Genomic DNA, 27700 nt, shown 5'->3' on the forward strand with positions numbered 1-27700 from the left:
ACAAACAATAAACATCGTTAGAAAAATACTTCTTTTTTTAATTTTGCAAATTTCCAATATATTTCCAATGCGAAGTGCAAACATCTTTTTGGCTTTGTTGTTACAAGGCACATGGTTCTCTTAGATTTATCATTTCCACTTTTGTTATATAGTGAATAAATACAGCCTTTTGTTCATACATTACAGGTTTACCATTCCCAACACAGCAACAGTACTTTTTCACTTTTCATGACATATCTTTAGTTTTCACAGTTTTAGAAAGGTGGATTGTTAAGAAAAACATAAAACAGTAAACGCTGTAACAATGAGAATAGAAAACAGAAGGACATATTTTATAATCATGAAGCAGATGTTTGTAGAAAAGTTATACGGAAAAGTTACGAGTACAGCAGTTTAACGGATTCCATATTTTTAAGCTCATACAGAACTGAGTGAGGTTTTTATTTGAGCTTAGAAATGAGAATTATTCAAAGAATTTAACCGCAGATCTTGGTGTTTGATCCTCTGTGTCAAAATAACAGAAAATGACTCGGTGGTGACAACAACAACAACAACAAAGAGCTTTTCTCAAAAAAAAGGCAGCCAACACGCCACGGCGTCATTACGTAAACGGAAGAGAGCTGAATAGTCTGGGTTGCCTTTTTCACCGCACCACCGCCAGCAGCTAACGGGCAGCAGGAGCCGAGCGAGCGGAGTCAACACGGAGATGCTCTAAACACCCTGTGTTCGTACGACTTGTAGAGGCTTTAGCGACACTTTAAACGCTCGTCAGTAAGTCACCTCTTCTGTGTTACTGCTCGTTAGGTTTTAGATGTTGCCGGGGCGCATGGAGTCTGCGTTGAAAAGGTCGGTTAGGTGTTTTGCGGACAAGAGATCATCCAGCTAGAGAGGCTCGGTGCTGCTGCCCACTCTGCTAACGGACGGACGGACGGACGCACGGACGGGCGCACGGACGGACAGTCGGTCACTGGTATTGACCTAAACGATGGGCCTCATATTCGCCAAACTGTGGAGCTTCTTCTGTAACCAAGGTGGGTGTCGGTGAAATTGTTACGGCTCATTAACCTCCCGCTAGCCGCTCAACCGGGGATAATGTGAACTGTTAGCCCGTTAGCTTGAAGTGAGCAGCCAAAGCCACAAGAACACACTGGGGAAAATTGTGTGACTTGAAGACTCAGGCTGCTCTGACACCTGAACTGTCTTTGTTTAACTTGCAAGTCAGAACAGCCATTTAAACTGCAGCTTCCCAAAACGCCACCAGCCACGCTGCTAGTTAATCTGTTTATCACTTTCTCAACCAACACGATTACCTTAAGTCACCGTAAGCCTTCAAGAGCGTTTTCATCGAGTTGTCAGTCAGCTTTAACTCACTTTCCAGGACACATCACATTGCATAACTTTTCCACGACTTTCTGGAAAGCTTGTTTAATGTAGATACTTCAATTTTTCTATTGAGCAAATTGCTTCACTTGGAAATAAGTGTATGTATTGTATCTTGAATCTGAATTTGTTCTTAAGACAGCAACAGTTGTTTTCATTATCATTTATTTAATCTTATTATTTTATTGTTCTTTGATTATTATTATTTTGTTTTCAAATGTCTTTTTTTCTGTGACCAACAGCTCAAAATCCAAATATGTTCAGTCTTCTGAGATGTATTGGGAAAACCAAGCATGAGATCCTCACATTTGAAGCTAAAAATGACAATTATTTGGAAAAAAAAAAGATTGATTATCAAATTGGTTGCTGGTTAATTTTCTTTTTATCACGTCATCAATTAATCAGCTAACTGTTGCAGCTCAATTATTTTAAATACAAGTTGCATAGCCTTTGGTGTAATACTCCAAATTTGACTGCATGTTTGGATCAATGATTGAGTTCATTAAAATCATGTATTTGTTTCAAATGCATTAGTTGTGTTAGAGCTTGTGTATGCCTGCCCACAGACTGCAGATGGAAATTAGCCAGTAGTTAAATCTGGTACAGTACATCTCTTCTCCTTGTATGAGATGAATGTTTTTTGCACATGGTTGCTGACTAATAAATGTAATAAACTGAGGGTGAAAAGGCAACAAAGAGCCTAGATGATCACACTACGTCAGCTTAAAGCATCAAATTGGAAAATCAAAAGAAAAAAGGAAAATTGAATCTTCTCATAATATACAATAAGTTATTAGTTAGATATCCAGCAACATTTTCCTGGCTGATATGGTGGTTTTCCTACAATAAGACAGTATTGTTTTTAGTTATAAATTGTTTTTAGTTATAATAAAGAAATTGGAAAGAGAATTTTATGAGCTGAAGTAAGGTTCACTCTGATTAATAAAGAATCTCGTTCTGTTTGAAGTTAAATGATAACTGACACTGAGCATTGTCGTGTTCTGTTCTGCTCAAATGGTCATTATTGTCAAATGATGTAGAGCGACTTTTTCTCTTTATTGCTCTGGCCTGGAAGGATACCCGCATCAGTTCCCTATTTCTGGATTACACTGTTCCCAGAGTCAGGTTTCACTCACTTAAAGAGATTACAGCGAGGCCTGAGTGAAATCATTAGACACAGGCTCGTGTCTAAATACATGTAATCAACACAGCATAATTACCAGAGAACTAGTTAATCAAACCAAAAACACTGGTTCTGGCAATTATGTAATTGCATTGTGAAACACTACTCAACATAAACTGATTACAGTAAAAGAGTAAATACTGTTTAACAGCATTTGAACTTTGATGTTAAAGGCGACATTTCTATTCAGTTGTGTTGTCAGGATCATCACAGGGTAGCTCCTCTTAAAGGAAGCAATAGACATGAAACATCCTCCAAAAGCCAGTTTGGTGCACAAAGACAGTGGAAACTAAAAGGCCCTCTGACCAGACTTCCTTCCTCGCTGGCAGCCAGAGGCCTCCGACGGCCGGAAAAGTCAAAACACTGAAGAGGGATATTTTAGCATGTACGTGTCACCTCTGATCCCGCGTTCAGGCTGTGGTGTTTGGCTGCTTGACATTCGCCAAAGCCTTGCTCGCTGGTTTTAATGAATGGTTGGGATTTACTGTAGTTTTGGGGATGCTTGGAAGAAAAAAAAAAAAAAAAAAAAACGAGGTCAGGAATTTTTGAGGAAGGAAGGAAGTTCAGCATTTATGATTTTGAATGGGCAGCAGTGAATGACATGAACACATTGTATAGACTGAAACAAGATATACTTTATGACTACTACTATATGCCACATATTATTTTTACACTGAGCGACAGTGAAGCGATTCATTTACATGAGTTTTTTCTTGATAATGATGTCCTGTTGAAGACAGTGTTTTTCATAGGTGACTGAAAACACACTGTTAATGTTCTGTATCTGTTTTGCAGAGCACAAAGTGATAATTGTTGGACTAGACAACGCAGGGAAAACCACTATACTCTACCAGTTGTAAGTAGATTTGCTGTTAAATTCCCTCCTTATTCCGTTTGCCTAAACCTTCAAAAACACTGTGATTCTGTTTTATTAAGTCTGATGAACGAGGTGGTCCATACGTCTCCCACCATCGGAAGTAATGTTGAAGAAATAGTGGTGAAGAACACACACTTCCTGATGTGGGATATAGGAGGGCAGGAGTCGCTCAGATCCTCCTGGAACACCTACTACTCAAATACAGAGGTGAGAAATAGAGGCTTAGTAATAGTAATAATAAGACTTCAAAATGTCATAAACAATTTCATAGTATAGTAAGGCTTCAAAATAGGCCAAAAAAGTCACACTTTAATATGGCCTCAAAATATGCCAAAAAACATCATAGTATAGTAAGGCGTCAAAATGGGCCAAAAAAAGTCAAAAAAAATTTTCAACTCGAAATGTCATAAAAAACGTCATAGTATAGTAAGGCGTCAAAATGGGCCAAAAAAAGTCAAAAATTTTTTAAAACTCAAAACGTCATAAAAAACGTCATAGAATACTAAGACGTCAAAATGGGCCAAAAAAAGTCATACTTTTACTTTTATATGAACTCAAAATGTCATAAAAACGTCATAGTATAGTAAGGCGTCAAAATCGGCCACAAAAAGTCAAAAAAAATTTTTGACCTCAAAATATCATAAAAATGGTCATAGTATAGTAAGGCGTCAAAATCGGCCAAAAAAAGTCAAATTTTTTTTTGGCCTCAAAATATCATAAAAATGGTCATAAAAAAATCGGCCAAAAAATGTCAAAATCGGCCAAAAAAAGGCATACTTTTTTTTGGCCTCAAAATGTCATAAAAAACGTCATAAAAAATCGGCCAAAAAATGTGAAAATCGGCCAAAAAAAGTCAAAAAAATTTTTGACCTCAAAATGTCATAAAAAACGTCATACCACGATATGTCGTCAAAATCGGCCAAAAAAAGTCATACTTTTTTTTGGCCTCAAATTGTCATAAAAATGGTCATAGTATAGTAAGGCGTCAAAATCGACCAAAAAAAGTCAAAAAAATTTTTCGACCTTAAAATGTCGTAAAAAACGTCATAGTATAGTATGGCGTTTTTTTTCGGACAAAAAAAGTCAAAAAAATTTTTCACCTCAAAATGTCATAAAAAACGTCATAGTATAGTAAGGCATCAAAATCGGCCAAAAATAGTCAAAAAATTTTTCGACCTCAAAATGTCGTAAAAAACATCATAGTATAGTATGGCGTTTTTTTCGGGAAAAAAAAGTCAAAATTTTTTTCAATCTCAAAATATCATAAAAAACGTCATAGTATAGTATGGCGTTTTTTTCGGGCAAAAAAAGTCAAAAAATTTTTTCATCTCAAAATGTCAAAAAAGGTCATAGTATAGTAGGGCATTTTTTTTCGGCCAAAAATAGTCAAAAATTTTTTCGACCTCAAAATGTCGTAAAAAACGTCATAGTATAGTATGGCGTTTTGTTCGGGAAAAAAAAGTCAAAATTTTTTTCAACCTAAAAATATCATGAAAAACGTCATAGTATAGTATGGCGTTTTTTTCGGGCGAAAAAAGTCAAAAATTTTTTTCACCTCAAAATGTCAAAAAAGGTCATAGTATAGTAGGGCATTTTTTTTCGGCCAAAAAAAGTCAAAATTTTTCTTTCACCTTAAAATGTCATAAAAAAGGTCATAGTATAGTAAAGCGTCAAAATCGGCCAAAAAAAGTCTGAATTTTTTTTGCCCTCAAAATGTCATAAAACACGTCATAGTATAGTATGGCGTTTTTTTGGGCAAAAAAAGTCAAAAAATTTTTCGACATCAAAATGTCATAAAAAACGTCATGGTATAGTATGGCGTTTTTTTCGGGCAAAAAAAGTCAAAAAAAATTTTCAACTCGAAATGTCAAAAATGTCATAGTATAGTATGGCGTTTTTTTTGGCCAAAAAAAGTCAAAAATTTTTTTTACCTCAAAATATAAAAAACGTCATAGTATAGTAAGGCATCAAAATCGGCCAAAAATAGTCAAAAAATTTTTCAACCAAAAAAAGTCAAAAAATTTTTTCACCTCAAAATGTCATAAAAAAACGTCAGAGTATAGTATGGCGTTTTTTTCGGCCAAAAAAAGTCAAAAAATTTTTTCACCTCAAAATGTCAAAAAAGGTCATAGTATAGTAGGGCATTTTTTTTCAGCCAAAAAAAGTCAAAATTTTTCTTTCACCTTAAAATGTCATAAAAAAGGTCATAGTTATAGTAAGGCGTCAAAATCGGCCAAAAAAAGTCTGAATTTTTTTTGCCCTCAAAATGTCATAAAAAAACGTCATAGTATAGTATGGCGTTTTTTTCGGCCAAAAATAGTCAAAATTTTTTCGACCTCAAAATATCATAAAAAACGTCATAGTATAGTATGGCGTTTTTTTTTTCGGGCAAAAAAAGTCAAAAATTTTTTTCACCTCAAAATGTCATAAAAAAACGTCATAGTATAGTATGGCGCTTTTTTCGGCCAAAAAAAGTTAAAAAAAAATTTCACCTCAAAATGTCATAAAAAACGTCATAGTATAGTATGGCGTTTTTTTTCGGTCAAAAAAAGTCAAAAAATTTTTTCACCTCAAAATGTCATAAAAAAGGTCATAGTATAGTATGGCGTTTTTTTCGGCCAAAAAAAGTCAAAAAAAATTTTCACCTCAAAATGTCATAAAAAACGTCATAGTATAGTAAGGCGTCAAAATCGGCCAAAAAAACGTAAAAATTTTTTTCACCTCAAAATGTCATAAAAAACATCATAGTATAATATGGCGTTTTTTTCGGCCAAAAAAAGTCAAAATTTTTTTTCACCTCAAAATGTCATAAAAAACGTCATAGTATAGTAAGGCGTCAAAATCGGCCAAAAAAAGTCAAAAAATTTTTTCACCTCAAAATGTCATAAAAAACGTCATATTATAGTATGGCGTTTTTTTCGGCCAAAAAAAGTCAAAAAATTTTTTCACCTCAAAATGTCATAAAAAACGTCATATTATAGTATGGCGTTTTTTTCGGCCAAAAAAAGTCAAAAAATTTTTTCACCTCAAAATGTCATAAAAAACGTCATAGTATAGTATGGCGTTTTTTTTTCGGGCAAAAAACGTCAAGAAATTTTTTCACCTCAAAATGTCATAAAAAATGTCATAGTATAGTATGGCGTTTTTTTCGGCCAAAAAAAGTCAAAAAAAATTTTCACCTCAAAATGTCATAAAAAACGTCATAGTATAGTAAGGCGTTTTTTTCGGTCAAAAAAAGTCAAAAATTTTTTTCACCTCAAAATGTCATAAAAAAACGTCATAGTATAGTATGGCGTATTTTTCGGCCAAAAAAAGTCAAAACTTTTTTTCACCTCAAAATGTCATAAAAAACGTCATAGTATAGTAAGGCGTCAAAATTGGCCAAAAAAACGTAAAAATTTTTTTCACCTCAAAATGTCATAAAAAACGTCATAGTATAGTATGGCGTTTTTTTCGGCCAAAAAAAGTCAAAAAAAATTTTCACCTCAAAATGTCATAAAAAAGGTCATAGTATAGTATGGCGTTTTTTTCGGCCAAAAAATGTCAAAAAATTTTTTCACCTCAAAATATAATAAAAAACGTCATAGTATAGTATGGCGTTTTTTTCGGCCAAAAAAAGTCAAAAAAAATTTTCACCTCAAAATGTCATAAAAAACGTCATAGTATAGTAAGGCGTTTTTTTCGGTCAAAAAAAGTCAAAAAATTTTTTTCACCTCAAAATGTCATAAAAAAACGTCATAGTATAGTATGGCGTTTTTTTCGGCCAAAAAAAGTCAAAACTTTTTTTCACCTCAAAATGTCATAAAAAACGTCATAGTATAGTAAGGCGTCAAAATTGGCCAAAAAAACGTAAAAATTTTTTTCACCTCAAAATGTCATAAAAAACATCATAGTATAGTATGGCGTTTTTTTCGGCCAAAAAAAGTCAAAAATTTTTTTCACCTCAAAATGTCATAAAAAACGTCATAGTATAGTAAGGCGTCAAAATCGGCCAAAAAAAGTCAAAAATGTTTTCGACCTCAAAATGTCATAAAAAAACGTCATAGTATAGTATGGCGTTTTTTTCGGCCAAAAAAAGTCAAAAAAAATTTTCACCTCAAAATGTCATAAAAAAGGTCATAGTATAGTATGGCGTTTTTTTCGGGCAAAAAAAGTCAAAAAATTTTTTCACCTCAAAATGTCATAAAAAAAGGTCATAGTATAGTATGGTGTTTTTTTCGGGCAAAAAAAGTCAAAAAAAATTTTCACCTCAAAATGTCATAAAAAAGGTCATAGTATAGTATGGCGTTTTTTTCGGCCAAAAAAAGTCAAAAAATTTTTTCACCTCAAAATGTCATAAAAACGTCATAGTATAGTATGGCGTTTTTTTTTTCGGGCAAAAAAAGTCAAAAAATTTTTTCACCTCAAAATGTCATAAAAAAAGGTCATAGTATAGTATGGTGTTTTTTTCGGCCAAAAAAAGTCAAAAAATTTTTTCACCTCAAAATGTCATAAAAAACGTCATAGTATAGTAAGGCGTCAAAATCGGCCAAAAAAAGTCAAAATTTTTTTCGACCTCAAAATGTCATAAAAAACGTCACAGTATAGTATGGCGTTTTTTTCGGGCAAAAAAAGTCAAAAAAATTTTTCACCTCAAAATGTCATAAAAAACGTCATACTATAGTAAGGCGTCAAAATCGGCCAAAAAAAGTCAAAATTTTTTTCGACCTCAAAATGTCATAAAAAACGTCATAGTATAGTATGGCGTTTTTTTCGGCCAAAAAAAGTCAAAAAAATTTTTCACCTCAAAATGTCAAAAAACGTCATAGTATAGTATGGCATTTTTTTCGGCCAAAAAAAGTCAAAAATTTTTTCACCTGAAAATGTCATAAAAAACGTCATAGTATAGTAAGGCGTCAAAATTGGCCAAAAAAACTTAAAAATTTTTTTGACCTCAAAATGTCATAAAAAACATCATAGTATAGTATGGCGTTTTTTTCGGCCAAAAAAAGTCAAAATTTTTTTCACCTCAAAATGTCATAAAAAAGGTCATAGTATAGTATGGCGTTTTTTTCGGCCAAAAAATGTCAAAAATTTTTTTCACCTCAAAATGTCATAAAAAACGTCATAGTATAGTATGGCGTTTTTTTCGGGCAAAAGTCAAAAAAATTTTTCACCTCAAAATGTCATAAAAAAATGTCATAGTATAGTATGGCGTTTTTTTCGGGCAAAAAAAGTCAAAAAATTTTTTCACCTCAAAATGTCATAAAAAACGTCATAGTATAGTATGGCGTTTTTTTCGGCCAAAAAAAGTCAAAAAAAATTTTCACCTCAAAATGTCATAAAAAACGTCATAGTATAGTAAGGCGTCAAAATCGGCCAAAAAAAGTCACAATTTTTTTCGACCTCAAAATGTCATAAAAAACGTCATAGTATAGTATGGCGTTTTTTTCGGCCAAAAAAAGTCAAAATTTTTTTTCACCTCAAAATGTCATAAAAAACGTCATAGTATAGTATGGCGTTTTTTTCGGCCAAAAAAGGTCAAAATTTTTTCGACCTCAAAATATCATAAAAAACGTCATAGTATAGTATGGTGTTTTTCTTCGGCCAAAAAAAGTCGAAATTTTTTTTCACCTCAAAATGTCATAAAAAACGTCATAGTATAGTATGGCGTTTTTTCCGAGTAAAAAAAGTCAAAAAATTTTTTGGACTCAAAATGTCATAAAAAACGTCATAGTATAGTATGGCGTTTTTTTCGGCCAAAAAAAGTCAAAAAAAATTTTCACCTCAAAATGTCATAAAAAAGGTCATAGTATAGTATGGCGTTTTTTTCGGCCAAAAAATGTCAAAAAATTTTTTCACCTCAAAATATAATAAAAAACGTCATAGTATAGTATGGCGTTTTTTTTGGCCAAAAAAAGTCAAAAAAAATTTTCACCTCAAAATGTCATAAAAAACGTCATAGTATAGTAAGGCGTTTTTTTCGGTCAAAAAAAGTCAAAAAATTTTTTTCACCTCAAAATGTCATAAAAAAACGTCATAGTATAGTATGGCGTTTTTTTCGGCCAAAAAAAGTCAAAACTTTTTTTCACCTCAAAATGTCATAAAAAACGTCATAGTATAGTAAGGCGTCAAAATTGGCCAAAAAAACGTAAAAATTTTTTTCACCTCAAAATGTCATAAAAAACATCATAGTATAGTATGGCGTTTTTTTCGGCCAAAAAAAGTCAAAATTTTTTTTCACCTCAAAATGTCATAAAAAACGTCATAGTATAGTAAGGCGTCAAAATCGGCCAAAAAAAGTCAAAAATGTTTTCGACCTCAAAATGTCATAAAAAAACGTCATAGTATAGTATGGCGTTTTTTTCGGCCAAAAAAAGTCAAAAAAAATTTTCACCTCAAAATGTCATAAAAAAGGTCATAGTATAGTATGGCGTTTTTTTCGGCCAAAAAAAGTCAAAAAATTTTTTCACCTCAAAATGTCATAAAAAACGTCATAGTATAGTATGGCGTTTTTTTCGGCCAAAAAAAGTCAAAAAAATTTTTCACCTCAAAATGTCATAAAAAACGTCATAGTATAGTATGGCGTTTTTTTCGGCCAAAAAAAGTCAAAAAATTTTTTCACCTCAAAATGTCATAAAAAACGTCATAGTATAGTAAGGCGTCAAAATCGGCCAAAAAAAGTCAAAATTTTTTTCGACCTCAAAATGTCATAAAAAACGTCACAGTATAGTATGGCGTTTTTTTTGGGCAAAAAAAGTCAAAAAAATTTTTCACCTCAAAATGTCATAAAAAACGTCATACTATAGTAAGGCGTCAAAATCGGCCAAAAAAAGTCAAAATTTTTTTCGACCTCAAAATGTCATAAAAAACGTCATAGTATAGTATGGCGTTTTTTTCGGCCAAAAAAAGTCAAAAAAAATTTTCACCTCAAAATGTCAAAAAACGTCATAGTATAGTATGGCATTTTTTTCGGCCAAAAAAAGTCAAAAATTTTTTCACCTGAAAATGTCATAAAAAACGTCATAGTATAGTAAGGCGTCAAAATTGGCCAAAAAAACTTAAAAATTTTTTTGACCTCAAAATGTCATAAAAAACATCATAGTATAGTATGGCGTTTTTTTCGGCCAAAAAAAGTCAAAATTTTTTTCACCTCAAAATGTCATAAAAAAGGTCATAGTATAGTATGGCGTTTTTTTCGGCCAAAAAATGTCAAAAATTTTTTTCACCTCAAAATGTCATAAAAAACGTCATAGTATAGTATGGCGTTTTTTTCGGGCAAAAGTCAAAAAAATTTTTCACCTCAAAATGTCATAAAAAAATGTCATAGTATAGTATGGCGTTTTTTTCGGGCAAAAAAAGTCAAAAAAATTTTTCACCTCAAAATGTCATAAAAAACGTCATAGTATAGTAAGGCATCAAAATCGGCCAAAAAAAGTCACAATTTTTTTCGACCTCAAAATGTCATAAAAAAATGTCATAGTATAGTATGGCGTTTTTTTCGGGCAAAAAAAGTCAAAAATTTTTTTCACCTCAAAATGTCATAAAAAACGTCATAGTATAGTATGGCGTTTTTTTCGGCCAAAAAAAGTCAAAAAAAATTTTCACCTCAAAATGTCATAAAAAACGTCATAGTATAGTAAGGCGTCAAAATCGGCCAAAAAAAGTCACAATTTTTTTCGACCTCAAAATGTCATAAAAAACGTCATAGTATAGTATGGCGTTTTTTTCGGCCAAAAAAAGTCAAAAATTTTTTTCACCTCAAAATGTCATAAAAAACGTCATAGTATAGTATGGCGTTTTTTTCGGCCAAAAAAGGTCAAAATTTTTTCGACCTCAAAATATCATAAAAAACGTCATAGTATAGTATGGTGTTTTTCTTCGGGCAAAAAAAGTCAAAAATTTTTTTCACCTCAAAATGTCAAAAAACGTCATAGTATAGTATGGCGTTTTTTCCGAGTAAAAAAAGTCAAAATTTTTTTTTGGACTCAAAATGTCATAAAAAAACGTCATAGTATAGTAAGGTGTCAAAATCGGCCAAAAAAAGTCAAAATTTTTTTCGACCTCAAAATGTCATTAAAAACGTCATAGTATATTATGACATTTTTTTCGGCCAAAAAAAGGCAAAAAATTTTTTCACCTCAAAATGTCATAAAAAACGTCATAGTATAGTATGGCATTTTTTTCGGCCAAAAAAAGTCAAAAATTTTTTCACCTCAAAATGTCATAAAAACGTCATAGTATAGTATGGCGTTTTTTTTTCGGGCAAAAAAAGTCAAAAACATTTTTCACCTCAAAATGTCATAAAAAACGTCATAGTATAGTATGCCGTTTTTTTCGGGCAAAAAAAGTCAAAAAATTTTTTCACCTCAAAATGTCATAAAAAAGGTCATAGTATAAATGGCGTTTTTTTCGGCCAAAAAAAGTCAAAAAAATTTTTCACCTCAAAATGTCATAAAAAACGTCATAGTATAGTAAGGCGTCAAAATCGGCCAAAAAAAGTCAAAATTTTTTTCGACCTCAAAATGTCATAAAAAACGTCATAGTATAGTATGGCGTTTTTTTCGGCCAAAAAAAGTCAAAAAAATTTTTCACCTCAAAATGTCAAAAAACGTCATAGTATAGTATGGCATTTTTTTCGGCCAAAAAAAGTCAAAAATTTTTTCACCTGAAAATGTCATAAAAAACGTCATAGTATAGTAAGGCGTCAAAATTGGCCAAAAAAACTTAAAAATTTTTTTGACCTCAAAATGTCATAAAAAACATCATAGTATAGTATGGCGTTTTTTTCGGCCAAAAAAAGTCAAAATTTTTTTCACCTCAAAATGTCATAAAAAAGGTCATAGTATAGTATGGCGTTTTTTTCGGCCAAAAAAAGTCAAAAAATTTTTTCACCTCAAAATGTCATAAAAAACGTCATAGTATAGTAAGGCATTTTTTTAGGCCAAAAAAAGTCAAAAAATTTTTTCACCTCAAAATGTCATAAAAACGTCATAGTATAGTATGGCGTTTTTTTTTCGGGCAAAAAAAGTCAAAAAATTTTTTCACCTCAAAATGTCATAAAAAAAGGTCATAGTATAGTATGGTGTTTTTTTCGGGCAAAAAAAGTCAAAAATATTTTCACCTCAAAATGTCATAAAAAACGTCATAGTATAGTATGGCGTTTTTTTCGGGCAAAAAAAGTCAAAAAATTTTTTCACCTCAAAATGTCATAAAAAAGGTCATAGTATAAATGGCGTTTTTTTCGGCCAAAAAAAGTCAAAAAATTTTTTCACCTCAAAATGTCATAAAAAACGTCATAGTATAGTAAGGCGTCAAAATCGGCCAAAAAAAGTCAAAATTTTTTTCGACCTCAAAATGTCATAAAAAACGTCACAGTATAGTATGGCGTTTTTTTCGGGCAAAAAAAGTCAAAAAAATTTTTCACCTCAAAATGTCATAAAAAACGTCATACTATAGTAAGGCGTCAAAATCGGCCAAAAAAAGTCAAAATTTTTTTCGACCTCAAAATGTCATAAAAAACGTCATAGTATAGTATGGCGTTTTTTTCGGCCAAAAAAAGTCAAAAAAATTTTTCACCTCAAAATGTCAAAAAACGTCATAGTATAGTATGGCATTTTTTTCGGCCAAAAAAAGTCAAAAATTTTTTCACCTGAAAATGTCATAAAAAACGTCATAGTATAGTAAGGCGTCAAAATTGGCCAAAAAAACTTAAAAATTTTTTTGACCTCAAAATGTCATAAAAAACATCATAGTATAGTATGGCGTTTTTTTCGGCCAAAAAAAGTCAAAATTTTTTTCACCTCAAAATGTCATAAAAAAGGTCATAGTATAGTATGGCGTTTTTTTCGGGCAAAAAAAGTCAAAAATTTTTTTCACCTCAAAATGTCATAAAAAACGTCATAGTATAGTATGGCGTTTTTTTCGGGCAAAAGTCAAAAAAATTTTTCACCTCAAAATGTCATAAAAAAATGTCATAGTATAGTATGGCGTTTTTTTCGGGCAAAAAAAGTCAAAAAATTTTTTCACCTCAAAATGTCATAAAAAACGTCATAGTATAGTATGGCGTTTTTTTCGGCCAAAAAAAGTCATAAAAATTTTTCACCTCAAAATGTCATAAAAAACGTCATAGTATAGTAAGGCGTCAAAATCGGCCAAAAAAAGTCAAAATTTTTTTCGACCTCAAAATGTCATAAAAAACGTCATAGTATAGTATGGCGTTTTTTTCGGCCAAAGAAAGTCAAAAATTTTTTTCACCTCAAAATGTCATAAAAAACGTCATAGTATAGTATGGCGTTTTTTTCGGCCAAAAAAGGTCAAAATTTTTTCGACCTCAAAATATCATAAAAAACGTCATAGTATAGTATGGTGTTTTTTTTCGGGAAAAAAAAGTCAAAAATTTTTTTCACCTCAAAATGTCAAAAAACGTCATAGTATAGTATGGCGTTTTTTCCGAGTAAAAAAAGTCAACATTTTTTTTGGACTCAAAATGTCATAAAAAACGTCATAGTATAGTAAGGCGTCAAAATCGGCCAAAAAAAGTCAAAAATTTTTTCGACCTCAAAATGTCATAAAAAACGTCATAGTATAGTATGGCGTCAAAATCGGCCAAAAAAAGTCAAAATTTTTTTCGACCTCAAAATGTCATAAAAAACGTCATAGTATAGTATGGCGTTTTTTTTTTCGGGCAAAAAAAGTCAAAAAATTTTTTCACCTCAAAATGTCATAAAAAAAGGTCATAGTATAGTATGGTGTTTTTTTCGGCCAAAAAAGGTCAAAATTTTTTCGACCTCAAAATATCATAAAAAACGTCATAGTATAGTATGGTGTTTTTGTTCGGGCAAAAAAAGTCAAAAATTTTTTTCACCTCAAAATGTCAAAAAACGTCATAGTATAGTATGGCGTTTTTTCCGAGTAAAAAAAGTCAAAATTTTTTTTGGACTCAAAATGTCATAAAAAAACGTCATAGTATAGTATGGCGTTTTTTTCGGCCAAAAAAAGTCAAAAAATTTTTTCACCTCAAAATGTCATAAAAAACGTCATAGTATAGTATGACATTTTTTTCGGCCAAAAAAAGTCAAAAATTTTTTCACCTCAAAATGTCATAAAAAACGTCAGAGTATAGTAAGGCGTCAAAATTGGCCAAAAAAACTTAAAAATTTTTTTGACCTCAAAATGTCATAAAAAACATCATAGTATAGTATGGCGTTTTTTTCGGCCAAAAAAAGTCAAAATTTTTTTCACCTCAAAATGTCATAAAAAAGGTCATAGTATAGTATGGCGTTTTTTTCGGCCAAAAAAAGTCAAAAATTTTTTTCACCTCAAAATGTCATAAAAAACGTCATAGTATAGTATGGCGTTTTTTTCGGCCAAAAAAGGTCAAAATTTTTTCGACCTCAAAATATCATAAAAAACGTCATAGTATAGTATGGTGTTTTTTTTCGGGAAAAAAAAGTCAAAAATTTTTTTCACCTCAAAATGTCAAAAAACATCATAGTATAGTATGGCGTTTTTTCCGAGTAAAAAAAGTCAAAATTTTTTTTGGACTCAAAATGTCATAAAAAACGTCATAGTATAGTAAGGCGTCAAAATCGGCCAAAAAAAGTCAAAAATTTTTTCGACCTCAAAATGTCATAAAAAACGTCATAGTATAGTATGGCGTTTTTTTTTCGGGCAAAAAAAGTCAAAAAATTTTTTCACCTCAAAATGTCATAAAAAAAGGTCATAGTATAGTATGGTGTTTTTTTCGGCCAAAAAAGGTCAAAATTTTTTCGACCTCAAAATATCATAAAAAACGTCATAGTATAGTACGGTGTTTTTTTTCGGGAAAAAAAAGTCAAAACTTTTTTTCACCTCAAAATGTCATAAAAAACGTCATAGTATAGTAAGGCGTCAAAATTGGCCAAAAAAACGTAAAAATTTTTTTCACCTCAAAATGTCATAAAAAACATCATAGTATAGTATGGCGTTTTTTTCGGCCAAAAAAAGTCAAAAATTTTTTTCACCTCAAAATGTCATAAAAAACGTCATAGTATAGTAAGGCGTCAAAATCGGCCAAAAAAAGTCAAAAATGTTTTCGACCTCAAAATGTCATAAAAAAACGTCATAGTATAGTATGGCGTTTTTTTCGGCCAAAAAAAGTCAAAAAAAATTTTCACCTCAAAATGTCATAAAAACGTCATAGTATAGTATGGCGTTTTTTTTTTCGGGCAAAAAAAGTCAAAAATTTTTTTCACCTCAAAATGTCAAAAAACGTCATAGTATAGTATGGCGCTTTTTTCGGGCAAAAAAAGTCAAAAATATTTTCACCTCAAAATATCATAAAAAACGTCATAGTATAGTATGGCGTTTTTTTTCGGGCAAAAAAAGTCAAAAAAATTTTTCACCTCAAAATGTCAAAAAACGTCATAGTATAGTATGGCGTTTTTTCCGAGTAAAAAAAGTCAAAATTTTTTTTGGACTCAAAATGTCATAAAAAAGGTCATAGTATAGTATGGCGTTTTTTTCGGCCAAAAAAAGTCAAAAAAAATTTTCACCTCAAAATGTCATAAAAAAGGTCATAGTATAGTATGGCGTTTTTTTCGGCCAAAAAATGTCAAAAAAATTTTTCACCTCAAAATGTCATAAAAAACGTCATAGTATAGTAAGGCGTCAAAATCGGCCAAAAAAAGTCAAAATTTTTTTCGACCTCAAAATGTCATAAAAAACGTCATAGTATAGTATGGCGTTTTTTTTTCGGCCAAAAAAAGTCAAAATTTTTTTTAACCTCAAAATGTCATAAAAAACGTCATAGTATAGTATGGCGTTTTTTTCGGCAAAAAAAAGAAAAAAAAATTTTCACCTCAAAATGTCATAAAAAAGGTCATAGTATAGTATGGCGTTTTTTTCGGCCAAAAAATGTCAAAAAAATTTTTCACCTCAAAATGTCATAAAAAACGTCATAGTATAGTAAGGCGTCAAAATCGGCCAAAAAAAGTCAAAATTTTTTTCGACCTCAAAATGTCATAAAAAACGTCATAGTATAGTATGGCGTTTTTTTTCGGCCAAAAAAAGTCAAAATTTTTTTTAACCTCAAAATGTCATAAAAAACGTCATAGTATAGTATGGCGTTTTTTTCGGCCAAAAAAAGTCAAAAAATTTTTTCACCTCAAAATGTCATAAAAAAGGTCATAGTATAGTATGGCGTCAAAATCGGCCAAAAAAAGTCAAAATTTTTTTCGACCTCAAAATGTCATAAAAAACGTCATAGTATAGTATGCCGTTTTTTTCGGCCAAAAAAATTCAAAAAAATTTTTCACCTCAAAATGTCATAAAAAACGTCATAGTATAGTATGGCGTTTTTTTCGGCCAAAAAAGGTCAAAATTTTTTCGACCTCAAAATATCATAAAAAACGTCATAGTATAGTAAGGCGTTTTTTTCGGCAAAAAAAAGTCAAAAAAAATTTTCACCTCAAAATGTCATAAAAAAGGTCATAGTATAGTATGGCGTTTTTTTCGGCCAAAAAATGTCAAAAAAATTTTTCACCTCAAAATGTCATAAAAAACGTCATAGTATAGTAAGGCCTCAAAATCGGCCAAAAAAAGTCAAAATTTTTTTCGACCTCAAAATGTCATAAAAAACGTCATAGTATAGTATGGCGTTTTTTTTCGGCCAAAAAAAGTCAAAATTTTTTTTCACCTCAAAATGTCATAAAAAACGTCATAGTATAGTATGGCGTTTTTTTCGGCCAAAAAAAGTCAAAAAATTTTTTCACCTCAAAATGTCATAAAAAAGGTCATAGTATAGTAAGGCGTCAAAATCGGCCAAAAAAAGTCAAAATTTTTTTCGACCTCAAAATGTCATAAAAAACGTCATAGTATAGTATGGCGTTTTTTTCGGCCAAAAAAAGTCAAAAATTTTTTTCACCTCAAAATGTCAAAAAACGTCATAGTATAGTATGGCGTTTTTTCCGAGTAAAAAAAAGTCAAAATTTTTTTTGGACTCAAAATGTCATAAAAAACGTCATAGTATAGTATGGCGTTTTTTCCGAGTAAAAAAAGTCAAAATTTTTTTTGGACTCAAAATGTCATAAAAAACGTCATATTATAGTAAGGCGTTTTTTTCGGCCAAAAAAAGTCAACAATTTTTTTCACCTCAAAATGTCATAAAAAAGGTCATAGTATAGTATGGCGTTTTTTTCGGCCAAAAAAAGTCAAAAAATTTTTTCACCTCAAAATGTCTTAAAAAACGTCATAGTATAGTATGGCGTTTTTTTCGGCCAAAAAAGGTCAAAATTTTTTCGACCTCAAAATATCATAAAAAACGTCATAGTATAGTATGGTGTTTTTTTTCGGCCAAAAAAAGTCAAAAATTTTTTTCACCTCAAAATGTCAAAAAACGTCATAGTATAGTATGGCGTTTTTTCCGATTAAAAAAAGTCAAAAATTTTTTTGGACTCAAAATGTCATAAAAAACGTCATAGTATAGTAAGGCGTCAAAATCGGCCAAAAAAAGTCAAAAATTTTTTCGACCTCAAAATGTCATAAAAAACGTCATAGTATAGTATGGCGTTTTTTTCGGCCAAAAAAAGTCAAAAATTTTTTTCACCTCAAAATGTCATAAAAAACGTCATAGTATAGTATGCCGTTTTTTTCGGCCAAAAAAGTCAAAAAATTTTTTCACCTCAAAATGTCCTAAAAAACGTCATAGTATAGTATGGCTTTTTTTTCTGTCAAAAAAAGTCAAAAAAATTTTTCATCTCAAAATGTCATAAAAAACGTCATAGTATAGTAAGGTGTCAAAATCGGCGAAAAATATAGATTGAGATACTTTATTAATCCCCGTGGGGAAATTCGTTTGTAGCAGCAGTCACAAGGAGACCTTAAATACACTCTATAAAGGAACAATAAACTTGGAAAAGAATTACAGTTTATACAGGAGGGGGTCTTATATACACATACATACATAGCAGATGACAATTGCATAAACATAAATAAATAAATATATATATATATATATATATATATATATATACAACATATAGACACACACATAATTATATATATACACATACAATATATATAACATATATATATATACAGTTAATGCAACTGCGATTTGTAGGGCACCCTAGATAATGCATTAGTCCACGTTTGTGAGCACAGCACAGATACAGGTGTTTTGTAGTGTCTGATGGCGGACGGCAGGAATGTCTTCTTGTATTGTTCCTTAGAGCAGGATTCTGTTGCTGAACCTGTTTCCCAAATTGTTCACAGTTTTATGGAGCGGGTGGGTGGGACTGTCCATGATTGTCCTCAGCTTTGACAGCATTCTGTCCCATGCCACCTCCTCCAGGTTGGCAAGTTTAAAGCCAACAACAGACCCTGCCTTTTTGATGAGTTTATCCAGTCTATTGGCATCCGTTGCTTTAATGCCAGCACCCCAGCACACCACAGCAAAGAAGATGGTGCTCGCCATAAAAGACTGGTAGAATATGTGGAGCATCCTGCTGCAAACACTGCAGGACCTGAGTCTCCTAAGGAAGTAAACTCTACTCATGGCTTTCCTGTAGACAGCATCAGTGTTTGTGGACCACTCCAGTTTGTTGTCCAGATGAACAATGAGGAGCTAATAAGTAATCAAAAAAATACTTAAAACTAAAAAAAGTCATACATTACTATGGCCTCAAAATATCATAAAAACGTCATAGTAGAGAAAGGCGTCAAAATGGGCCAAAAAAAGTCAAAAAATTTTATCACCTCAAAATGTCATAAAAAAATGTCATAGTATAGTATAGCGTTTTTTTCGGGCAAAAAAAGTCAAAAATTTCTTTAACCTCAAAATGTCATAAAAAACATCATAGTATAGTAAGGCGTCAAAATAGGCAAAAAAAAGTCAAAAATTTTTATGACCTCAAAATGTCATAAAAAACGTCATAGTATAGTATTGCGTTTTTTTCGGCCAAAAAAGGTCAAAATTTTTTAAACCTCAAAATATCATAAAAAATGTCATAGTATAGTATGGCGTTTTTTTTTCGGGCAAAAAAAGTCAAAAATTTTTTCACCTCAAAATGTCAAAAAACGTCATAGTATAGTATGGCGTTTTTTCCGAGTAAAAAAAGTCAAAAGTTTTTTTGGACTCAAAATGTCATAAAAAACGTCATAGTATAGTATGGCGTTTTTTTCGGCCAAAAAAAGTCAAAAAAATTTTTCACCTCAAAATGTCATAAAAACGTCATAGTATAGCATGGCGTTTTTTTCGGCCAAAAAAAGTCAAAAAAAATTTTCACCTCAAAATGTCATAAAAAACGTCATAGTATAGCATGGCGTTTTTTTCGGCCAAAAAAAGTCAAAAAAATTTTTCACCTCAAAATGTCATAAAAACGTCATAGTATAGTATGGCGTTTTTTTCGGCCAAAAAAAGTCAAAAAATTTTTTCACCTCAAAATGTCATAAAAAACGTCATAGTATAGTAAGGCGTCAAAATCGGCCAAAAAAAGTCAAAATTTTTTTCGACCTCAAAAAGTCATAAGACACGTCATAGTATAGTATGGCGTTTTTTTCGGCCAAAAAAAGTGAAAAAAATTTTTTCACCTCAAAATGTCATAAAAAACGTCATAGTATAGTAAGGTGTCAAAATCGGCCAAAAACAGTCAAAATTTTTTTCGACCTCAAAATGTCATAAAACACGTCATAGTATAGTATGGCGTTTTTTTCGGCCAAAAAAAGTCAAAAAAATTTTTCACCTCAAAATGTCATAAAAAAGGTCATAGTATAGTATGGCGTTTTTTTCGGTCAAAAAAAGTCAAAAAAATTTTTCACCTCAAAATGTCATAAAAAAGGTCATAGTATAGTATGGCGTTTTTTTTGGCCAAAAAAAGTCAAAAATTTTTTTGACCTCAAAATGTCATAAAAAACGTTACAGTATAGTATGGCGTTTTTTTCGGCCAAAAAAGTCAAAAAAAATTTCCACCAAAATATCATAAAAAACGTCATAGTATAGTATGGCGTTTTTTTCGGGCAAAAAAAGTCAAAAAATTTTTTCACCTCAAAATGTCATAAAAACGTCATAGTATAGTATGGCGTTTTTTTTGGCCAAAAAAAGTCAAAAAATTTTTTCACCTCAAAATGTCATAAAAAACGTCATAGTATAGTAAGGCGTCAAAATCGGCCAAAAAAATTAAAAAAATTTTTCGACCTCAAAATGTCATAAAAAACGTCATAGTATAGTATGCCGTTTTTTTCAGCCAAAAAAAGTCAAAAAAATTTTTCACCTCAAAATGTCATAAAAAACGTCATAGTATAGTATGGCGTTTTTTTCGGCCAAAAAAAGTCAAAAAAATTTTTCACCTCAAAATGTCATAAAAAACGTCATAGTATAGTATGGCGTTTTTTTCGGTCAAAAAAAGTCAAAAAATTTTTTCACCTCAAAATGTCATAAAAAAGGTCATAGTATAGTATGGCGTTTTTTTTGGCCAAAAAAAGTCAAAAAATTTTTTCACCTCAAAATGTCATAAAAAACGTCATACTATAGTAAGGCGTCAAAATCGGCCAAAAAAAGTCAAAATTTTTTTCGACCTCAAAATGTCATAAAAAACGTCATAGTATAGTATGGCGTTTTTTTCGGCCAAAAAAAGTCAAAAATTTTTTCACCTCAAAATGTCATAAAAAACGTCATAGTATAGTATGGCGTTTTTTTCGGCCAAAAAAAGTCAAAAAAATTTTTCACCTCAAAATGTCATAAAAAACGTCATAGTATAGTATGGCGTTTTTTTCGGGCAAAAAAAGTCAAAAAAATTTTTCACCTCAAAATGTCATAAAAAAATGTCATAGTATAGTATGGCGTTTTTTTCGGCCAAAAAAAGTCAAAAAATTTTTTCACCTCAAAATGTCATAAAAAACGTCATAGTATAGTAAGGCGTCAAAATCGGCCAAAAAAATTAAAAACTTTTTTCGACCTCAAAATGTCATAAAAAACGTCATAGTATAGTATGCCGTTTTTTTCAGCCAAAAAAAGTCAAAAAATTTTTTCACCTCAAAATGTCATAAAAAACGTCATAGTATAGTATGCCGTTTTTTTCGGCCAAAAAAAGTCAAAAAAATTTTTCACCTCAAAATGTCATAAAAAACGTCATAGTATAGTATGGCGTTTTTTTCGGTCAAAAAAAGTCAAAAATGTTTTTCACCTCAAAATGTCATAAAAAACGTCATAGTATAGTATGGCGTTTTTTTCGGTCAAAAAAAGTCAAAAAATTTTTTCACCTCAAAATGTCATAAAAAAGGTCATAGTATAATAAGGCGTCAAAATCGGCCAAAAAAAGTCAAAAATTTTTTCGACCTCAAAATGTCATAAAAAACGTCATAGTATAGTATGCCGTTTTTTTCAGCCAAAAAAAGTCAAAAAATTTTTTCACCTCAAAATGTCATAAAAAACGTCATAGTATAGCATGGCGTTTTTTTCGGCCAAAAAAAGTCAAAAAATTTTTTCACCTCAAAATGTCATAAAAAACGTCATAGTATAGCATGGCGTTTTTTTCGGCCAAAAAAAGTCAAAAAAATTTTTCACCTCAAAATGTCATAAAAAACGTCATAGTATAGCATGGCGTTTTTTTCGGCCAAAAAAAGTCAAAAAAAAATTTCACCTCAAAATGTCATAAAAACGTCGGCCAAAAAAAGTCAAAAATTTTTTTCACCTCAAAATGTCATAAAAACGTCATAGTATAGTATGGCGTTTTTTTCGGCCAAAAAAAGTCAAAAAATTTTTTCACCTCAAAATGTCATAAAAAACGTCATAGTATAGTAAGGCGTCAAAATCGGCCAAAAAAATTAAAAAATTTTTTCGACCTCAAAATGTCATAAAAAACGTCATAGTATAGTATGGCGTTTTTTTCGGCCAAAAAAGTCAAAAAAAATTTCCACCAAAATATCATAAAAAACGTCATAGTATAGTATGGCGTTTTTTTCGGTCAAAAAAAGTCAAAAAAATTTTTCACCTCAAAATATCATAAAAAACGTCATAGTATAGTATGGCGTTTTTTTCGGCCAAAAAAAGTCAAAAAAATTTTTCACCTCAAAATGTCATAAAAAACGTCATAGTATAGTATGGCGTTTTTTTCGGTCAAAAAAAGTCAAAAAAAATTTTCATCTCAAAATATAAAAAAGGTCATAGTATAGTATGGCGTTTTTTTCGGGCAAAAAAAGTAAAAAAATTTTTCCACCTCAAAATATCATAAAAAACGTCATAGTATAGTATGGCGTCAAAATCGGCCAAAAAAAGTCAAAAAAAATTTTTCACCTCAAAATGTCATAAAAAACATCATAGTATAGTAAGGCGTCAAAATCGGCCAAAAAACGTCAAAAATTTTTTTCATCTCAAAATGTCATAAAAAACGTCATAGTATAGTAAGGCGTCAAAATCGGCCAAAAAAAGTCAAAATTTTGTTCGACCTCAAAATGTCATAAAACACGTCATAGTATAGTATGGTGTTTTTTTCGGCCAAAAAAAGTCAAAAAATTTTTTCACCTCAAAATGTCATAAAAAACGTCATAGTATAGTAAGGTGTCAAAATCGGCCAAAAACAGTCAAAATTTTGTTCGACCTCAAAATGTCATAAAAAAATGTCCTAGTATAGTATGGCGTTTTTTTCCACCAAAAAAAGTCAAAAAAAATGTTTACCTCAAAATGCCAAAAAAACGTCATAGTATAGTAAGGCGTCAAAATCGGCCAAAAAAAGTCAAAAAATTTTTCCACCTCAAAATATCATAAAAAACGTCATTGTATAGTATGGGCTTTTTTTCGGCCAAAAAAAGTCAAACATTTTTTTCACCTCAAAATGTCATAAAAAACGTCATAGTATAGTAAGGCATCAAAATCGGCCAAAAAAAGTCAAAAAATTTTTTGAACTCAAAATGTCATAAAAAACGTCATAGTATAGTATGGGGGTTTTTTCGGGCAAAAAAAGTCAAAAAAATTTTTCACCTCAAAATGTCATAAAAAAACGTCATAGTATAGTATGGCGTTTTTTTCGGGCAAAAAAATTCAAAAATTTCTATTACCTCAAAATGTCATAAAAAACGTCATAGTATAGTATGGCGTTTTTTTCGGCCAAAAAAAGTCAAAAAAATTTTTTACCTCAAAATGTCATAAAAAACGTCATAGTATAGTAAGGTGTCAAAATCGGCCAAAAAAAGTCATACTTTTTTTTGGCCTCAAAATGTCTTAAAAAACGTCATAGTATAGTAAGGCGTCAAAATCGGCCAAAAAAAGTCATACTTGTTTTTGGCCTCAAAATGTCATAAAAAACGTCAAAGTATAGTAAGGCGTCAAAATCGGCCAAAAAAAGTCATACTTTTTTTTGACCTCAAAATGTCATAAAAATGGTCATCGTATAGTAAGGCCTCAAAATATGCCAAACATGTCATAGTATAGTTAAGCTTCAAAACAGGCCAAGAAATGTCAACTTTTACTAAGGCCGTAAAATGTAAAAAAAAAACGTCATACCAAAGGAGTGGGGCTGAAGTCCAGCAGCTGTTTTCCTCCTGAGCGTGGCAGCTGGTGTGTTTGTTCAGAGCACAGAAGGCAGCAGGGGCAACCCAATTCAGAGATCGGAGGTCACCTTTTCATAAAGGGGCCTGTATGAAAAGCAAAGCTGGGGTCAGCCCAAGAGAAGAAGGGGAGAAAGAACAAGAGAGCAGAGGCAGATGTGTAGGAGATTAAAAAAAAAAAGTTTAGAAAGCCATTTGACTTGACATTTGACACATGAACACACATATGCATTAAACCTGAATATTTAAAAAAAAGTATGGTAAATAAGAATAAAGTAAAATGTTTCCCAACAAATTTTTATCAGCCTGCATCCTGACCATATCTTTCATTCACTCTTCTTCGACATTATTATTTCAACAAACAACAGCAGAGGTTGTTGCAGTGCAATGTTGAGATGTGATGAAGCAGGTGGATGGTTTTTTTTTTTTGCTTGATCATTTATGTAGTTTTAACAACGACTGAACTGAACTGTTTTGACATTCAAGATTCTTTGCCTTAAAGAAATGAAGAATTTATTACTGAGTGGTCTACAAGCCATAAACATCTATTACAATAGACTTACTACGGGTTACTTGGAGCCCTGCAGTTACTATAGAAACCTGTGTCCACCCTTTATTGCCAGCGTCGAGCAGTCGTGTAACACCCTGGTTGTGATCTGGGTCACATTCATGTTGGATAACACGTTTTGACTCATTTGCTCGTAATGCAGAAAGTGTCCTTTTCCTGAGTCGTTGCCCTGGTTTAAATGGCGTCTCTCACATCACAGAATTAACATGCCTTTGGTCCTTTGTCATACAGGGTCGCTCTGTCATTTAAAGAAGGCTATTAGCATAGCAGTCACCAGTTCCCATTGTGAGGCTCTTGGCCTGGAAATGCCCACCCGCTGTGTTGCCATTCATTGCTGTAAATGTCTTTTGAAAAGAGGTCGCTCAGTGTGATTTTTTTTTTTTCTTTTGCAGTTCATCATCCTGGTGGTGGACAGCACAGACAGAGAGAGGCTGGCCATCTCTAAAGAGGAGCTCTACAGGATGTTGGCTCATGAGGTAAAACTCTCATCCTAACACGTCCCAGTATGGCAATAAGGAAGCAGGCTACACAAAACTGACTCTGTTTTTTGTAATGGACATTGATTTTGTGCCACAGTCAGTCCTTTCCACTCGGCTGCATTGTGGAGAGCAGGGTTATGGTCTCATTGTTCTCTGTCCTCTCCCTCCGTCTCCCTCAGGACCTGCGGAAAGCAGCTGTGTTGATATTCGCCAACAAGCAGGATATGAAGGACTGTATGTCTGCAGCGGAGATCTCCAAATACCTCACCCTGAGCTCCATCAAAGACCACCCCTGGCACATACAGTCCTGCTGCGCACTTACAGGAGAGGGGTAAGACACATCTGTTGGTATTTTCCAAACTGTGGCAGACAGCAGTGTATGCCTGTGGGGAGCAGAATTTTAATTAACTCAGGGATTAGACATTGATGAAGCTCCAGCAACTCACCGTGATCCCAACCTTGTCCAGCTGCCAGACTCTGAGTCACAATTACTATACAGATGTTCTTAATTGATCTTCTAAAGGAGGCACGTTATAATTAATACCATGTTTTCCAAGCAAGAGTAAAACAAAACAAAAACTCAGTTGTTTAGAAAAAAAAATGTACCCAGATTTTCTTACAGAGCCATGATTGGCAGCAGTTACACAAGTAACTCTGTTATACACAACTTAAATTGTTTTCTAGTATATTATACTTACAATACGCTAGAGAGACATAATCATTAGTATGAGAACACGACTCCAGTCTTGACCGGCTGCTGTGAGTGTTTCAAACCACCAGATGTCACTGTGCCTGCTGAGTTTAAATCCCTGAAGCTTCAGATCTTTGTTTTTGCAGAAAACAAAAGGAAAGCCTCATAGCTTCATCCGCCCATTACTTCTGTTGACCCACAGCTGATGTGTCTGCTTTGTTTTAAATACCTGAAGACAACAAACAAAGGATAAACAAAGGAAGTCATTGTAACCTGTTTATAAATATGTCAGAAGTAAGCACATTTTTCCGCCTCCAACATCTTCATTTTTTTTTCCAGTTTATGCCAAGGTCTTGAATGGATGACCTCCAGAGCTGGGCTCAGATAGCCCCTCCCTCAGCCGTTGATGGCCTGACTACCTGCACCACCCACACGGTGGCAAAACAGCTGGCTTATTGTTACTTTTTCATTTTTCTTTTTTTAATGACAAAGTTGGACTTTGACCTCTGCAGACGGCACAGTACGGCCGCACCGGTGCGTCTAATTGTTACAGTGGAGCCGATGCTTCTCCCTGACCAGAACTTATGAACTGACCTGGTTATGGAACGAGAAGTTGTTTTTTTTTCCAGTAATGGAGGAGAGGACGATTATTTCAGTCCTGAGGCCGTCCAGTTGCAAGACAGGGCTGCACTGGACACTGATCATTTACACTACATACATATCATGTTACATTACACCATATCATTTCAGAGTATGCCATAAACGTCACATGGATGGGAAAATTCAATGCAGCTCAATTATTCTTTATGCCTCTGTACAAGTTTGTTCACGTTCAGGTAAATTTTAGCAGGACAAACAAAGGGATTACAGCAGTATCACAAAACTATTTGATGGTGATGGTGGCACCAAGTTTTGCACAGAGCTCATTGGGAGTTTTACACTATAATGTTCTCATGATGATTTTTTTTTTTTCATTCTCAATATCTGTTACATGTCATTTCAGTTTCATAAGCTACAGTTTTTGGTGCCGTATTGAAATGTGGTGAAATTTTAAATCATCTTTTTTTTTTTCATTTAATTAACTTTGAGCCTGTACTTGTATGTTATTAAGCCAAATTGTCTCAATTCAAAGTGTTGGCATGCAGAGTTTTTCCTTAATCTAACCTTTGGAACAAATTATCTCAGCTATTTAATTAATTTAGAAAACCCACGAAATGGCTGAAACATGACTTCAAATGCAAGTACAAAGCTCTGTTTTAACAACAGTATTTTAAATTTAAACAGCTGTGTCACTGATGCATTATGTTTTTTTAAATTTAATTTTATTCTTTTGCTTTTATAGACAGCTTTGTTTTGTTGCTCATTGCAGGTAAGCATCTAGACCTGTTTTGATGATCATTGGTGCTCCACAAATGTGTGTGACCTATCCACTGCATCCTAACAGAAACATTTCTTTAATTTTCTGCCGCCATTTTGGCACATAGTCCTCTTAAAACGTTTTGTACTTTTTAACCAAGTGATCAGAATAATCCGCCATCGAATAGGTGCCACACATTTATGAGAAGTCATTGCTCTTTAACCACTTTGACTTGAGTGTTCAGTGGTTTAGTAGCATTAAGATCTTAAATCAATATTTTGGCCATCGTATAGTTACAATGCTTGATCCTCAGCCTTAACTAAGCTGTTGTGAATGTCTGGAGGACTGTGTATGAATCTGACAGCCTACTCATGATTTTTTTACCCACGTTTCCCTCTTCAACGCGGTATAAGAATTCCTTGAACTTGCTAACAGATCTATGCACGTGTCACTTTGAAACCAAGTTCCATAGTGGCCAAAAGGGAAGAGGTGAACTGTGCAGCCCCCAGACTCTTTGCAGCATTAAGGTTTACAAAGTATTTACCTTGATCTCACAAAGCAAGGGAACTGATCTTATACTGTCAGTGTGGTGGTGTATAGTCTGGGTCATGTACTGTATTTCTGTTTTGTTTTCAATAAAAGTTTGTTTTGAACTTTAAGGCT

At 32.2% G+C, this 27700-nt stretch overlaps 1 protein-coding gene across 1 annotated transcript; it reads left to right on the plus strand.

The window, feature by feature from the left end:
- Positions 1-658: 658 nt before the first annotated feature.
- Positions 659-27690, plus strand: arl8 (ADP-ribosylation factor-like 8). Its single transcript, XM_041065401.1, has 6 exons — positions 659-1031; positions 3359-3419; positions 3500-3647; positions 24903-24986; positions 25169-25320; positions 26020-27690. The coding sequence occupies exons 1-6, from the start codon at positions 986-988 to the stop codon at positions 26066-26068; spliced, it is 540 nt and encodes a 179-aa protein (XP_040921335.1). The 5' UTR covers positions 659-985; the 3' UTR covers positions 26069-27690.
- Positions 27691-27700: the final 10 nt, after the last annotated feature.

Source organism: Toxotes jaculatrix, chromosome 20 (assembly GCF_017976425.1).
Source record: "Toxotes jaculatrix isolate fToxJac2 chromosome 20, fToxJac2.pri, whole genome shotgun sequence".
Classification (NCBI taxonomy): Eukaryota; Metazoa; Chordata; class Actinopteri; family Toxotidae; genus Toxotes; species Toxotes jaculatrix.

What these genes read in the sequence shown, in the direction of transcription:
- arl8 (XM_041065401.1), top strand. Translation starts at nt 986, where the DNA reads ATGGGCCTCATATTCGCCAAACTGTGGAGCTTCTTCTGTAACCAAG. An exon ending in GAGCTTCTTCTGTAACCAAG is followed by an intron (nt 1,032 to 3,358) that starts GTGGGTGTCGGT and finishes TCTGTTTTGCAG; the next exon opens with AGCACAAAGTGATAATTGTT. An exon ending in TGCGCACTTACAGGAGAGGG is followed by an intron (nt 25,321 to 26,019) that starts GTAAGACACATC and finishes TTTTTTTTCCAG; the next exon opens with TTTATGCCAAGGTCTTGAAT.